Source organism: Ambystoma mexicanum, chromosome 1p, assembly GCF_040938575.1.
Source record: "Ambystoma mexicanum isolate Mex_15411 chromosome 1p, UKY_AmexF1_1, whole genome shotgun sequence".
Lineage (NCBI taxonomy): Eukaryota > Metazoa > Chordata > Amphibia > Caudata > Ambystomatidae > Ambystoma > Ambystoma mexicanum.
Genome location: NC_090921.1, coordinates 387,838,660 through 387,852,606, shown reverse-complemented (window position 1 = coordinate 387,852,606; position 13,947 = coordinate 387,838,660). Strand labels below are relative to the sequence as shown.

The 13,947-nt window shown below is 53.2% G+C and overlaps 1 protein-coding gene across 4 annotated transcripts in view; it reads right to left on the bottom strand.

Annotated features, from left to right (window-relative positions):
- The window catches only part of LOC138570755 (SURP and G-patch domain-containing protein 2-like), a 1,010,309-nt gene that overhangs the window by 787,890 nt on the left and 208,472 nt on the right, over positions 1–13,947 (bottom strand). For all 4 annotated transcript variants that reach the window (XM_069649142.1, XM_069649143.1, XM_069649145.1 and 1 more), the window contains one exon: positions 7,472–7,579. In XM_069649142.1, the coding sequence (XP_069505243.1) occupies positions 7,472–7,574 (103 nt within the window). In that variant the 5' untranslated portion in view covers positions 7,575–7,579. The remainder of the gene's footprint in view (positions 1–7,471; positions 7,580–13,947) is intronic.

The following is a 13,947-nucleotide window of genomic DNA, read 5'->3' as shown; positions in this document are numbered from 1 at the left end:
ATTAGAGTCAAATAAAGAGTTGTATGGGAGTCAATTGAACGTGTGAGTGGTCATGGTTATAAAAAGTGATGTGTGCTGTATGGGAGTTCCTTTAACACAGTAATCATTAGTAGTCAACAATTCAGCAACATCTCTTGATGTGCTTATCAAGTGGTCTGAAACCATAACCCTCCCCTCGACTATGTCCATCAACTGCTTGGAGACACCACACAAAACCACAAAAACGGCATACCATTCTTCAAGCTGTAGCAGAAGTGATGCAGTTTTGGTTTCCCCAAAGGATTGCATCTCCAAGTGTGAGGCAGTGGAAGAGGTAGACACAGGATACCTGTTCTTCAAAGCCATCATGAGGACGACCCTCTGAAGAGAATCTCAAACAGCGATTTTTGAACCGTACTTCTTATCCAACTGGAGTAAAGAGACACTGAATTTCTAGTACGCAAGGTGCGCATATAATAAGCACCAATACTCAGTTTCAGTTCGTTGGGTAACATCCCCAAAAGCAGAGTTGATCATCCCTCAAGGAGACCCACAATCCAAGACCATATACACCCAACAAGTGTGATCTTGCTTCACGATTCCCTTCATGAGAAAAGTACCTTAAAGCTTTAAGGGTTTCCCTCTAGGGTGATGGGGCATACATTGGACAAGACCCAGGGTACTTTGTTCTTTGCAGGGAGAGGAGCCAAAGGGAGTATACCTTTTCAGTAAGCATAGGTCTACTATACTGCAGGACGAGCAAGTTAAATGCTTATTTACACTTGTAGAATCCTACACATGGCTAGTATTTTTGTCTCCCTGCACACCAACCATCACATTGACAAACAAGCTCTGTCAAACCAAGTACAACCATGTTTATTTCTGTACATGAGAATGTAATGTGTCTATTATCGTGTACCTCACCATCAAAATTTCCACCACATTAAGACGACCTTGGCAGCATCAGGAACAATAACCCCGAATTCAGATGCTATTGTGTTTGCATAAGGGACAAGTTACTTACCTGTAACTGTTGTTCTCCAGCATGGGTCTGGCATGGATTCACATGCTCATGAATATTCCCCGTCGTCAGGCTGGGAATCCTCGGTAAAGAAAAAATCAGTATCAGTTTCATTTCTGATCTGTCTTTCCTAGTAGTAACCAATCACTGATCTCTGCGTCATACTGACCACAGCCAATGACTGCCCTCTACCTAAGCCCCGCCTCTGGCAGCCATCTTCAGATTTGGTAGCACGTGAAGTGGCAGTATGACCAAGTGAAGAGCCGCAGAGGGGTAGGCGGGAGGGTTCGCATGTGAATCCATGCCAGACCCATGCTGGAGAACAACAGTTACAGGTAAGTAACTTGTTCCTTCTCCAGCATGGGGTCTGGCATGGATTCACATGCTCATGAATATAAGATTAAATAGCAGTACACACATGCACAACCACGGGGGGGAGGTAAAAGGCTCAACATTAAGCAATACAAAAAACTCAACATTAAGCATCTCTTACCTCCTCACCAGGCTCACCTTAAGCCAACAGGTTGCGCAGCACTGTTTGGCCGACCCTGGACTCCTCCCTGGAATCCCGATCGACGCAGTAGAATCTCGTGAAGGTGTGCGTCGACCTCCACGTAGCAGCCCTGCAGATGTCCAGCAAGGGCACACCAGATAAGAACGCCCTTAGTAGCAGCGATGGGCTCTCGGACGGCCTGGCAGCGGTCGGTTAGCCAACCGGTGACAGTGCATGATGCAGCCGGAGAGCCATCTGGAAATAGAAGACTTCGAGAGAGCCTTCCCTTGATTCACAGGTCCAAAGTTCACGAACAGTTCTGATGTCCTCCGGAAACTCTTCGTGCGGTCCACGTAGAACTTCAGCGTTCTAGCCACATCCAGCGAGTGCAAAGTCCTCTCGGCCGGCGACAAAGGAGACGGGAAGAAAACAGGTAACACCAAGGGCTCGTTAAGATGGAAGTCCGACGGCACCTTGGGCATAAAGGAGGGGTGCGTCCTAAGCACCACCCTCGAGGCATGGAAAGTCAAGTACGGTGCTTTGCAGGATAGGGCCTGGATCTCTCCCACTCGTCGTGCGGAGGTAATGGCCACCAGGAACGCAGTCTTCCATGACACAAACTTCATAGGTGCGGAGTGCATCGGCTCGAATGGGGGCCCCATGAGCCTGGTCAGCACCACGTTAAGTTATCACGCCGGGGCCGGGGACTTCACCGGCGGGAACGACCGGAACAGTCCTTTCATAAACTCTTTCACCAGTCGATGGGACCACAGGGACATCCGTCCTGTGGTTCTGGTATATCTGGATATCGCCGCCAGATGAATCTTAATGGAGGCATGGCCTAGCCCAGCCTTTGCCAGCGATAGCAGGTACGGCAGCACTTGAGGGGCCGTAATCCATAGGGGGTTGATCTTCTGTGCTCGGCACCAGATAGAGAACCTCTTCCACTTATGACCGTAGCATTTGAGAGTCGAGGACGCCCTGGCCTTTGCAAGAACCTCTCTGCAATCGGCCGGTATATCGTAGCCTCCAAACTCTAGCGCTGCAGGAGCCAAGCCTGCAGGTTCAGCGACGCCGGGTCGTGGTGGAAGATGGCGCCTCCTTCTCTGGAGAGAAGGTCTGCGTCCGCCGACAGCTTGATGGGAGGGGACGTTGACAAGTCCAGAAGGTCCGGGAACCAGATCTGCCTCGGCCACGCCAGTGCGAAGAGGATCATCCTGCACCGGGACCTCTTGAGAAGCAGCAACGGCGGGAACGCATACAGGTATAGGCCGTTCCAGGGGAACGAGAACGCATCGCCCATGCTTCTCGGCTGTTGCGAACAGGTCGATTTGGGGTTTGCCCCATCGTCGGAAGAGTTGATCCACCTGATCCTGGCGCAGTTCCCACTCGTGACACGCGCGCAGCTCCCTGCTGAGCAAGTCAGTGATGGTGTTGCTTTCTCCTGCCAGGTGGAAGGGAACCAGGAACCTCCCCTGGGCGACCGCCCAGTGCCACAGATCCTGTGCCTCCTTGGATAGGGCTGGGGATCTGGTGCCTCCCTGCTTCCGTATGTAAAACATTGTGGTGGTGTTGTCCGTGAAGATCCGCACCACCTTGCCCTTGAGCGACGGGAGGAACGATTTGAGAGCCCAGAACACGGCTCGGAGTTCCAGGACGTTGATGTGCAGGAGCCTCTCCTCCGGGAGCCAGAGGCCTCTTGCGTGGAGATCTCCGGTGTGGGCGCCCCAACCTTCCAGGGAGGCGTCCGTCATCACCGGCTCCTGGTACGCCGGCGTCTGAAAGTCCTTCCCTGCCGTGAGGTGCGCTCGAACGCCCAACCACTGAATCGCCCGCCAGAACACCTCGTTGAGGGGGACCCTGTCTTCGAAGGTGCCCGCCGCCTGTATCCAACGGGCGTCGAGAAATTCCTGCAGAGGAGCACCAGGTAGATGCAAGAGGACATCATCCCCAGGAGGGACTTGATGGACCTCACCCTGGCCACGTCCGTGGCTAGCAGGCGCTGCACTTTGCCTAGAATGGTCTTTGTCCGTTCTTCCGCCAGGCGCCTCACTGTATCGAGCTTCGCTCCCAGAAACAGGGCCACCTGCGACGGCACCAGGTGAGACTTCTGGTAGTTTATGGCGAATCCCAGGTTTGTGAGTAGCTGGACGGTCCTCGCAGTGTGTTCGACGGCGAGTTCCCTCGTCCTTGAGCGGATGAGCCAGTCGTCCAGGTAGGGGTAGACGTGAATCCCCAGTAGGCGCAGCCGCGCCGCCACTGGTGCTAGGCACTTGGTAAAGACCCTGGGGGCCGACTTCAATACGAACGGCAGTGCTCTGAATTGGTAGTGGCGTCCCTGGACGACGAACCTGAAGAACTTTCGGTGACTTTTGAGGATGGGAAAGTGGAAGTATGCATCCTCCTGGTCCAACGACGATAGAAAGTCGCCTTCCTCCAGCTTTCCCAGTACGTGCTGGAGGGTGACCATCCTGAACTTTTGTGATCTGATGTATTTGTTCAAACGACGAAGGTCCAGGATGGGGCGCCAGCCGCCCGTCTTCTTCCTGACGAGGAAGTACCTCGAGTACACCCCGGAGCCCCGGAGCCTCTTTGGGACAAGCTCGATGGCGCCTTTCCTGAGCATCGCCGTACTTCCAACAGCAGTTGCGGGACGTGATTTTCCTTCCTGGCCACAGGTGGAACGTGAGGGCACTTCTTCAGGAATTTTATAGTGTGTCCTCTTGCCAGGGTATCCAGCACCCAACGGTTGGTGGAGATGGACTTCCACACGCCGACGAAATTCGTCAGCCGGTCTCCCACCGGGGTGCTTCGGTGGGGGCCCGAGACCACGGCCGTTTCAGTCCTGCTTGGAGGTGGTGGCCTTGCCGCCCTGGCCACCTTGCCGTCGGCGGCGACGCGCTCCCTGCTTGCCGCGACCCCTGTAGGCCTCCTGAGACGAGGAGCGTGCCGCCTGGCGGTAGGACAACGAGCCACCGCTGGATCCCTTGGAGGCACCCTGTCTGCCTCCGGAGCTCCGAAAGGGACGTCGTTGCTGAAGGGCTCCTAGGGCGCGGGCCGTCTCCGTGTCCGTTTTTATGGCTTGGAGGGACTCGTCCACCGCCTTCCCGAACAAGTTGCTGCCGTCGAACGGCATGTCCAAACACCCTGGTCTGGACGAACTGACGGAAGTCGGTCGCCCGGAGCCAACCCCGTCGTCGTAGGCAAACACTGTTGGCCAGCTGGTGGAACCCGGTATCGGCAATATCGGTTGCCACCGTTATGGCGTGGTCCGAGGCCACCTCGCCCTCTTGCAGTATTTCCAGGGCCTCTGACCTGTTGTCGTCCAGCAGGAAGTCCAATATGGGGGCCAGCTTAAACCAGAGCTCCCTGTCGTAACGGGCCACGATCGCCAGGGCCGTCGCCATCCGGCGGGGAATTAGACGTCGAGGCTCCTGACCCCGCCGCTTTCTTCTTCGCCGCCGCCAAGACAACCGAGTCTGGCGTTGGCTGGGCCCTGAGGCACAGGGGAGCGGTCTCGGGGACCCGGTACTTCTTCTCGTACCGGTCCCGTTTGGCTGGTGCCGTGGAGGGGTTTTTGAGAACCGACAGGCCCTCCTCCCAGATGTCATCGATTAGGGGCACCGCGATGACCGTCTTCCTCTTGGCCTCCCGGCGCTGATAGAGGAAACCTTCCTTTTTCTGCTCCTCGGGGCAGAGCTGGAACAATTCGGACGCCCTGGCGATCATGGCGTGGAATGAGCCAATCTTGTCGGGCGGCGAGGCCCGTGCGACGGGAGACCAGTTCCGTCGTCGTCGCCCTCAGAACCCGTCGTTGAGCCCAACGCACCACCCTCTACGGACTCGTGGGAGGATGAGGAGGGAACTGTAGGCCTTACGGGGGCGAGCAGAGGAGAGGGTTGGGTGCTCCGTTGTTTGTTCTGAGGACTTCCCGACGGGCCAGGTTGCGGGTCCTCCGGCCTGGGCCGTGGGAATCTCGTCCTTATCTCAGAGCATAAGGACTGGATGGCAGACAAAATGGCCGCCGAGCCATCCTGAGGCCTAGGATCCGGCTGCGCCGGAAGGGAAGGCCGCTCTTCCTCACCATCGTCGTCTTCCTCGGTTATCTCCCGAGGATTTTCCTGACGGGATCGAACCTTCTCGAATTGGACTTCGAGGTTCCTCACGGCCTCGGTCAGTTCCTCCTCCGAGGCGGACTCAGAGCTCGAGGAGGGCATCGTGCCCCCCCTCGCTTCTTCCATCATGGCGGCCACGACGATGGGCTGAAAAGAGGATTCCCTCCTTGGCGGCAGGGAAACTCTAGTCCCGGAGGCAGTCTCCGCTGGCGGTGTCTCTGCCGGCTTGGCAAGAGTCGCCGCGATAGCCTCAATCGAGGCCTTCGCCTGCTGGGTAGGGGCCTTCACCACCTTAGGTGCGTCCCGCGACTTCTCCTTCGGGGGAGGGGCGACGCCTCGCTCCCCCTCTTCCGAGATCGGACGGGGCTTCTCCCGAAGCTTACCCGGGGTCTCGGACTTTCTCTTCCCCGAACCGGAGCGTTGGCTCGTGGTTGACGGTGCCGGGGAAGGTGCGCCCTGCCTGGCGACCGAAGAGCCTGACCTTTCGGCGCTCCCGGAGCCAGCGGACTCGCGGCGCTTGGCCTGGTGTTGGGCCCCCGTCGCCGGGGCACCCGCACAGGACAGTCGAGCCCTCCTCCAACCAGCTTGCGAGACGGGATCGACGGTCCCTCATGGCCCGCTCCGACAAGTTCTTGCAGAACTGGCAGTCCTTCTCTACATGAGTCTTGTCCCCATGAAGACATAGGCATCGCGAATGTTCGTCTTCCTTAAACACATTCTGCAGCCCGCATCCAGGGCAGCTGCGAAACAGCTTGGGTCCAGGCGACAAACTCGCATCCTGGGCAATCTCGAAGTAGGCCGCAAATCTTCTGGAATCCTCCAAGAAGTTGATTCGACGAAATCTTCACCCTTGAGGGGCGTAGGAAAATCCTGCAACGGGTAGCCGTTAGCGGGAGTAGAAACGGTGGAGCTTGAGGCTCGATTAACCGAAAAAATGTGAAAATTCACCTGAAAAAGCGCGAAACACGCAGTAAAAGCTCGAGAGCTAAGCACGAGGACTCCCAACACTTGAACGTGCGGTAAAAAATCTGAAGATGGCTGCCAGAGGCGGGGCTTTGGTAGAGGGCAGTCATTGGCTGTGGTCAGTATGACGCAGAGATCAGTGATTAGTTACTACTAGGAAAGACAGATCAGAAACGAAACTGATACTAATTTTTTATTTACCGAGGATTCCCAGCCTGACGACGGGGAATATTCATGAGCATGTGAATCCATGCCAGACCCCATGCTGGAGAAGTAAGATCTATCTTAGTAGTGGTCACAAAGCATTCTGCACTGGTGGGTAGCCGCAACACTGGCAAGCAAAGGTTGCTTACCATGAGCATGAGGTCGGTCAAACTGAACTACATTTCCCACTGCTGGTAGTGGAAGACCAAGACTAAGCAGCGTCACTCGTTCCTCCCTCAACCACACACAGGCATTTTAGTCCAGCACTAATTTGGCATCCACAGACTACGGCCCCACCCATTCATAACACTAGTCTAATAAGAGCACCAGTGCCAACAGATCGACATTAAAAAGCATGGTCGACCCGGTTACTTTAGCAAACACTCAGCTCAACAAAGATTTGATGCCTCCAAACTGCAAGGGCACCGTCCAGACTTAACAGCTCCTTGTAGACAGTAACTATACCCCTCAGACCCAGCAACCATAGCACCATTTGCCCCTTGAGCAGGGCTTTCCATTTTTATGCCTCCTGCTTCGTTCTTACCATTCTTACTAAATGGGGGGGGTATAGGGGAACAGGATACTGCCCATTTCCTTACTGCTCTACCTGGGCTGTCCTTCTCTACACCCTACATGAATAGAGGTTCTCATGTCCTATGTGGGAGCTGGGTATTGCTCGTCGTCCATCTGCCTTACCTGGAACCAGCTTTGCAAAATCCTCCTCACTCACTTCATACGTTCCCACCATTTCTTGCATAATAGCATCAAAGATCTCTTGTGTGATTGCGCCTTTCGCCATTTTCCCTGCAATCAAATACAAACACTGATTTTAACCAGGGGTAAAGTTGTCCAGTTGCAAGTTACTAGCCAAGCATTAAATGTAATTCACCTCCTCACTTCTCCACACAGCACAATAGCTCTTATTCACCAAGTTTCAGTATGAGTCGCACATTTTGAGGCCTTGTTTAAATATGATCTTACATTTAAAGATACATTTGCAATGGAAGCTAAAATATCCCCCGTGCCTCGAGTAGTGTCCTCTGTCCCCTCCTCTTCCAGTGGCTATTGCGAGCAACCAAAGGTTGTCTCACCTACTCAGGTGTGCCAGGGCACGGCCATCGGCTTTGGATCCAGACCCTGGGGCTGGACCAGTGCAGGATAATCATCTGGGCGAGGGGAGTTTGTGTGGGGCGACCGATAGTGAGACGCAGTATTCCCCCTTTCCCGTACCCATGATCCCTCCAATTTCATGAGATTCTCTGATGTCCCAATTCCCCTCCCCCTTTTCTACACAAACACTGGGTCGAGGAAGAGGGAAACAGTAACAGATGACCAGATTAGCAGGACATATCCAATGAGATGTATACAGGTTATTTTCTTCAAGCATAAAAAAAAGAAGAGGTAGGAATAGTCCCTTAGAGTATAATGTGGATTGGGACATGCGAAAATGAATATATTGTTATACCAATGCTATCCACTATGCTGTTATGGGGAAAATCTAGTATAATTTAAATCAGTTTTAGTTATATTGTATCCTAACAGCGGATATCACATTTATTTTGCGCCACTCTAAATACTGAAAACATTCCTTCTTTTTGAAAAAGATTTTTAATGGAATCTTTAAAAACAACCACCATCAATAGTACATAATTGATGAGACAAATTCCAGAATATTTTTCTTTCTAAGAATTTCTTTGACTCAAAATCACATGAAAAAATATGACTAATTTAAACACAAGTGCAGAAAAAATAAACTTGAAAACAAAAGATTAGGCAAAATTCAAAGAAGTCAATAAAGTCATCAGGACACATACATTCAAAATAGATTTGAAAACAAGCACCAAAACCAAAAAACCTTATTAAATAAAGCACCAAATCTTTTGGAGTGAATGAATGCAAAAAAAGGTAAAGAAATTAAGGAAAGAAAGGAATCCTACGGCCCAAATTAGTATTACAGGTTCCGCAGTTCCATAAATGCAGGTCTGCCGACGTGTGCGTGGAAGATAACCTGGAACCTATATGTGTTGAGCTCAAACAGAATTTAGCTCAAAAAATGGTTAAATAAACAGGCTCTTCCTGTTTGTAGTGGAAACAAACATCCATATCACGTTTCGGATTAGCCCCCGGCCGGGCAAATTGATTAAATTGAAGCCTTCCTCAGGGCGGGAACAGAGAGAGACAGAATAAACTTGACCCTGTGTGAAGGCAGACAATATTTAGGGAATGTTTTCAGTTAGACGCTTGCATAAGTCACATTTTTTATATTGCAGGGACACTAAAGAGACCTTGTGGGAACAAAATCCTTACCCAAGTCGTAGGTAGGGACTAAAACAACCTCACAGAGGTTGGGGTTGGAGCCCTCCATTGGTAAGGAGAGCGCAGCACGTACCCCCGGGCAGCCAGGAATCGGCCTCTCAGCATTCAGACTGGTACTGGAAAAATAAAATATAGCCATAAGGTCCAAGGCTATATCAAGATAGTTGTGAACATATAGCACATGCACAGGGTAATCCCCAATATGAAAAGGCTTGTACCTTATTTGAAGAGGGCTTGTTAAAAACCAAATTTGGAGGGCCCTCGGGTTGATGAGTCAAGGTGTTGTGTATCAGCCGGCTATGTTTGTGTGGCACTAGGACCGGTAAGACTCGTGCTTGTAGAGGCACTCATACGATGTATGCCTCCTGAGAAAGTGCTGTAGTGGCTCAACTGTTTTGCCTAAACAGTAGATGAGACAAATAAAAGTGGGGGGGGGGCGGAGATGTGAGGGGAGGAGAGGAGGGGGGATAGAGATGGGGGAAGAGGGGGAAAGGGAGACAGAAAAATATTGTAATAAAATAAATAGAGAGGAGACGAACATTGAATCGTCTTGAAGTGCCGGTTGAAGTGAACATTACCGAATGTGCACCGTAATACAATGGATAGCTGTATACCCGGCTACCTGGCTAGCGTTGAGGAAACAAGCAGGCAAACTAGTGCAGGGCAACCTCGCAAGGCAACTATTCTTGCTTTCTCTTCGTGCGGTGCAGCAACTCCAAAGCACCGAAGAGCTGAGTCACCGTTACAGACTGAGGCACCGCCGTCGCTCCTGTGGGTGTGTCTCATAACGCATGAGTGATTGATAAGCAGTAGTTCCTGGTGGGTCTGTGTACTCGCGCACGGATTGGTCCAGGGCTTTGTCAATTGCCGTAACTGGGAAGTGTGTCTCGTCATTGCAGAATCTGATATGGCAGTCAGTCAGATAATGTGTAGTGTGCGTGCAGGATTGCGAACACGAGAAGGTGAGTCTGTGTTGGTAGACCCGATGCAGAAAGAAAGAGGGGGGGTTTCAAAATGAGGGTTTGAAATTGCCTCACTAGCCATGAAGCCGGGACGTGTGCAGGGCACATGCATAAGGCATGCATAAATTATTTTTGGAGGGGTGAGTGATCATAAGATTGTAATCCGCATTGTTGAGTGGAATATGTTGAAACAGAAAAAGAAAGAACAAGTGTGTTCACTTGTGGAACTGATCGGAGAGGAACATGTGAAAATAAAACAAAAAATGATATAATACGTATGCGCTCTCAATGCTAAGGATATTATGGATGTCATTGTATGAAATGACAAACATGGCATCATCTCATAGGGCATAGGGTAATTAAATCTCCGACTTCATGTTGGGGATTGGCCTCTGTGCATCAAATTAGGGGCAAGAATTCTTTGTTCAGACCATGGCTGTGGCTAGAAAGTCTGTGGATCCATCTTGCTTCTTTGAGCTGGAGACTGCGCAGTATATTTGCAGATTCCGTGACAACATCTAGGATCCACCATTTGATGTCATTGGGAGTATGGTGCCTTCCCAAAAAATTATTTACTAACGGTGTCGAAGTATTTTTGCACCTGATGCGAGATCGGTGCTTAGAAATTCTGATGTTAACCGATTGGCTTGTCTGGCCTACATACCGTAGGCCTCACGGACATTCAATGCAATAAATTGCTTGTTTTGCAGTTTGTCATTGAATTCAGGTTCCAGGTCCTTGTCCCACTGTTGAAATTCTTCATTTCATTTTGCAGGTAGATTGACATACTGAGCAGGACCCACATGGGAAATGTCCCACAGTCGTCCTGAGGTCCCATAGACCTGTTATGGGAGCTGTTTTTTTGAATTTGGAATGTACCAAAGTGTTACATATGTTTTTGACTCTTTTAAAAGGCAAAACGTGGTGTTGGTGAGTCAGGCAGACTTAATTTGACGATGGGCCAATATTTGCAAATCATTTTCTTGATTCGAAAGGTATGTGAACCATGTGTGATCACAGGTCATTTTGTTGGGTTCCGACTCTGGTTTCTGGGTGGTAAAGTTCACAAAGAGTTGCGACGTTTTCCGAAAACACTTTGTGCGGTCCACGTAGAACTTCAGCGCTCTAGCCACATCCAGCGAGTGCAAAGTCCTTTCGGCCGGCGACGAAGGCGACGGGAAGAACACAGGCAACACCAAGGGCTTGTGGAGGTGGAAGTCCGACGGCACCTTGGGCATGAAGGAGGTGTGCGTCCTGAGCACTACCCTCGTGTCGTGAAAAGTCAAGTACGGGGCCTTGCAGGAAAGGGCCTGGATCTCTCCCACCCGTCGTGCGGAGGTGATGGCCACAAGAAACGCTGTCTTCCACGACAGGAACTTCAACGGGGCCGAGTGCAGAGGCTCGAACGGAGGTCCCATGAGCTTGGTCAGCACCACGTTGAGCTCCCAAGCCGGGGCCGGAGCCTTCACCGGCGGGAACGATCTGAACCGTCCCTTCATGAACTCTTTCACCAGACGATGAGACCACAAGGACGTCCGCCCCGTGGTTCTGGTGTATCGGGAGATCGCAGCAAGATGGATCTTGATGGACGCGTGTGCCAGTCCAGCTTTGGCCAGCGTCAGCAGGTACGGCAGTACTTCGGGAGCCGTAATCCTTATAGGATTAATCTTCTGTGCGTGGCACCAGACAGAGAACCTCTTCCATTTGTGTCCGTAGCATTTAAGAGACGAGGACGCCCTGGCATTTGCAAGAACCTCTCTGCAGTCGGCCGGTATGTCGTATCCTCCAAACTCTAGCGCTGCAGGAGCCAGGCCTGCAAGTTCAGCGACTTCGGGTCGTGGTGGAGGATGGCGCCTCCCTTCCCTGGAGAGCAGATCCGGGTCCACTGGCAGCTTGATTGACGGGGACGCTGACAAGTCCAGAAGGTCCGGGAACCATATCTGCCTCGGCCACGAAGGTGCGACGAGGATCATCCTGCACCGTGACCTCTTGAGCTGGTTGATGATCCGGATCAGCAGTGGCACTGGAGGGAACGCGTTTAGGAACAGGCCCTCCCAGGGGAACGAGAAGGCATTGCCCATGCTCCTCGGTTGGGGAAACCTGCTGGCGAACCTCCGGCACTTGGAGTTCGAAGCCGTCGCGAACAGGTCGATCTGGGGTGTGCCCCATCGTCGGAAGAGGCAATCCACTAGATCCTGCCGTAGTTCCCACTCGTGGCACGAGCGCAGCTCCCTGCTGAGTGAGTCGGCGATGGTGTTTTTTATCCCTGCCAGATGAAACGGCACCAGAAACATCCTTTGGGTGACGGCCCAATGCCACAGGTCCTGCGCCTCCTTGGACAGTGCTGGGGACCTGGTTCTGCCCTGTTTCCTGATGTAAAACATGGTGGTGGTGTTGTCGGTGAAGATCCTCACCACCTTGCCCTTGAGGGATGGAAGGAAGGAAGGACCCGAGGGCCCAAAACACTGCACGGAGCTCCAGGAGGTTGATATGGAGGGACTTCTCCGTTGGGAGCCAAAGGCCTCTTGCGTGCAGTTTTTCGGTGTGCGCTCCCCACCCTTCCAGGGAGGCATCCGTGGTCACTGTCTCCTGGTGGCCTGGGGTCTGGAAGTCCATGCCCGCCGTCAGATGCGCGCGGGTGCCCCACCACCGGATCGCTCGTCGGAAACTCTCGTCGAGTGTGATCCTCTCCTCGAAGCTGCCCGTCGTTTGGATCCAGCGTGCGTCCAGGAACTCCTGCAACGGGCGCATCCGGAGCCTGCACAGGGGAATGAGGTAGATGTAAGAAGACATCATTCCGAGGAGGGACTTGATGGACCTCACCTTGGCCGCGTCGGCAACCAACATCCGCAGTACCTTGCCCAGGATGGCCCTGGTCCTTTCCTCCGACGGGGAGGCCCGAAGGGACACTGTCGAGCTTCGCTCCCAGAAACAGTGCGTCTTGCGCGGGTACCAGGTGGGACTTGGCGTAGTTCACAGAGAATCCCAGGTCCGTGAGAAGTTGGACGGTCCTTGCCGTGTGCTCCACGGCGAGCTCCCTCGTCTTGGCTCGGATGAGCCAGTCGTCCAGGTAGGGGTAGACGTGGATCCCCTCTCGGCGCAGCTGCGCCGCCACTGGTGCAAGGCACTTGGTGAATACCCTGGGTGCCGACCGTAGTCCGAAGGGAAGGGCTCTGAACTGATAGCGACGCCCTTGGACCACGAACCTGAGAAATTCTCGGTGCCCCTTTAGGATGGGAATATGGAAGTAGGCATCCTCCAAATCCAACGACGACAGGAAGTCGCCCTCCTCCAGCTGACCCAGGACGTGCTGGAGGGTGACCATCCGGAACTTCTGCGCCTTGATGAACTTGTTCAGTCGTCGTAGGTCTAGGATGGAGCGCCATCCTCCCGTCTTCTTCTTCACGAGGAAGTATCTTGAGTAAACTCTGGAGCACCGAAGCCTCTTTGGGACGAGTTCGATGGCGCCCTTCCTGAGCATCGCCTTTACCTCCAGGAGGAGCTGAGGGACGTGAAGCTCTTTCCTGGCCACATGGGGGACGCGCGGACACCTTCTTTGAAACTCGAGCGCGTGGCCCTGGGCTAGGGCATCCAGCACCCAACGGTCGGTGGAGATGGACTCCCACACGCTGACGAAGCTCGCCAGCCGGCCTCCCACCGGGGTGCTTCGGTGGGGGCCCGACCCCACGGCCGGTTCAATCCTGCTTCGACGAGGCTTTGCCGCCTTGACCTCCTTGGCGACGACGGCGGGGTCCGCCTGACTTGCCTCGTCCCCTGTAAGCTTCCTGAGACGACGAACGGGCCGCTTGACGGTAGGTGGAAAATCCGCCGCCGGAACCTTTGGAGGCACCCTTGCCTCCGCCGCTCCGAAAGGGCGGCCGCCGTTGCTGGAGA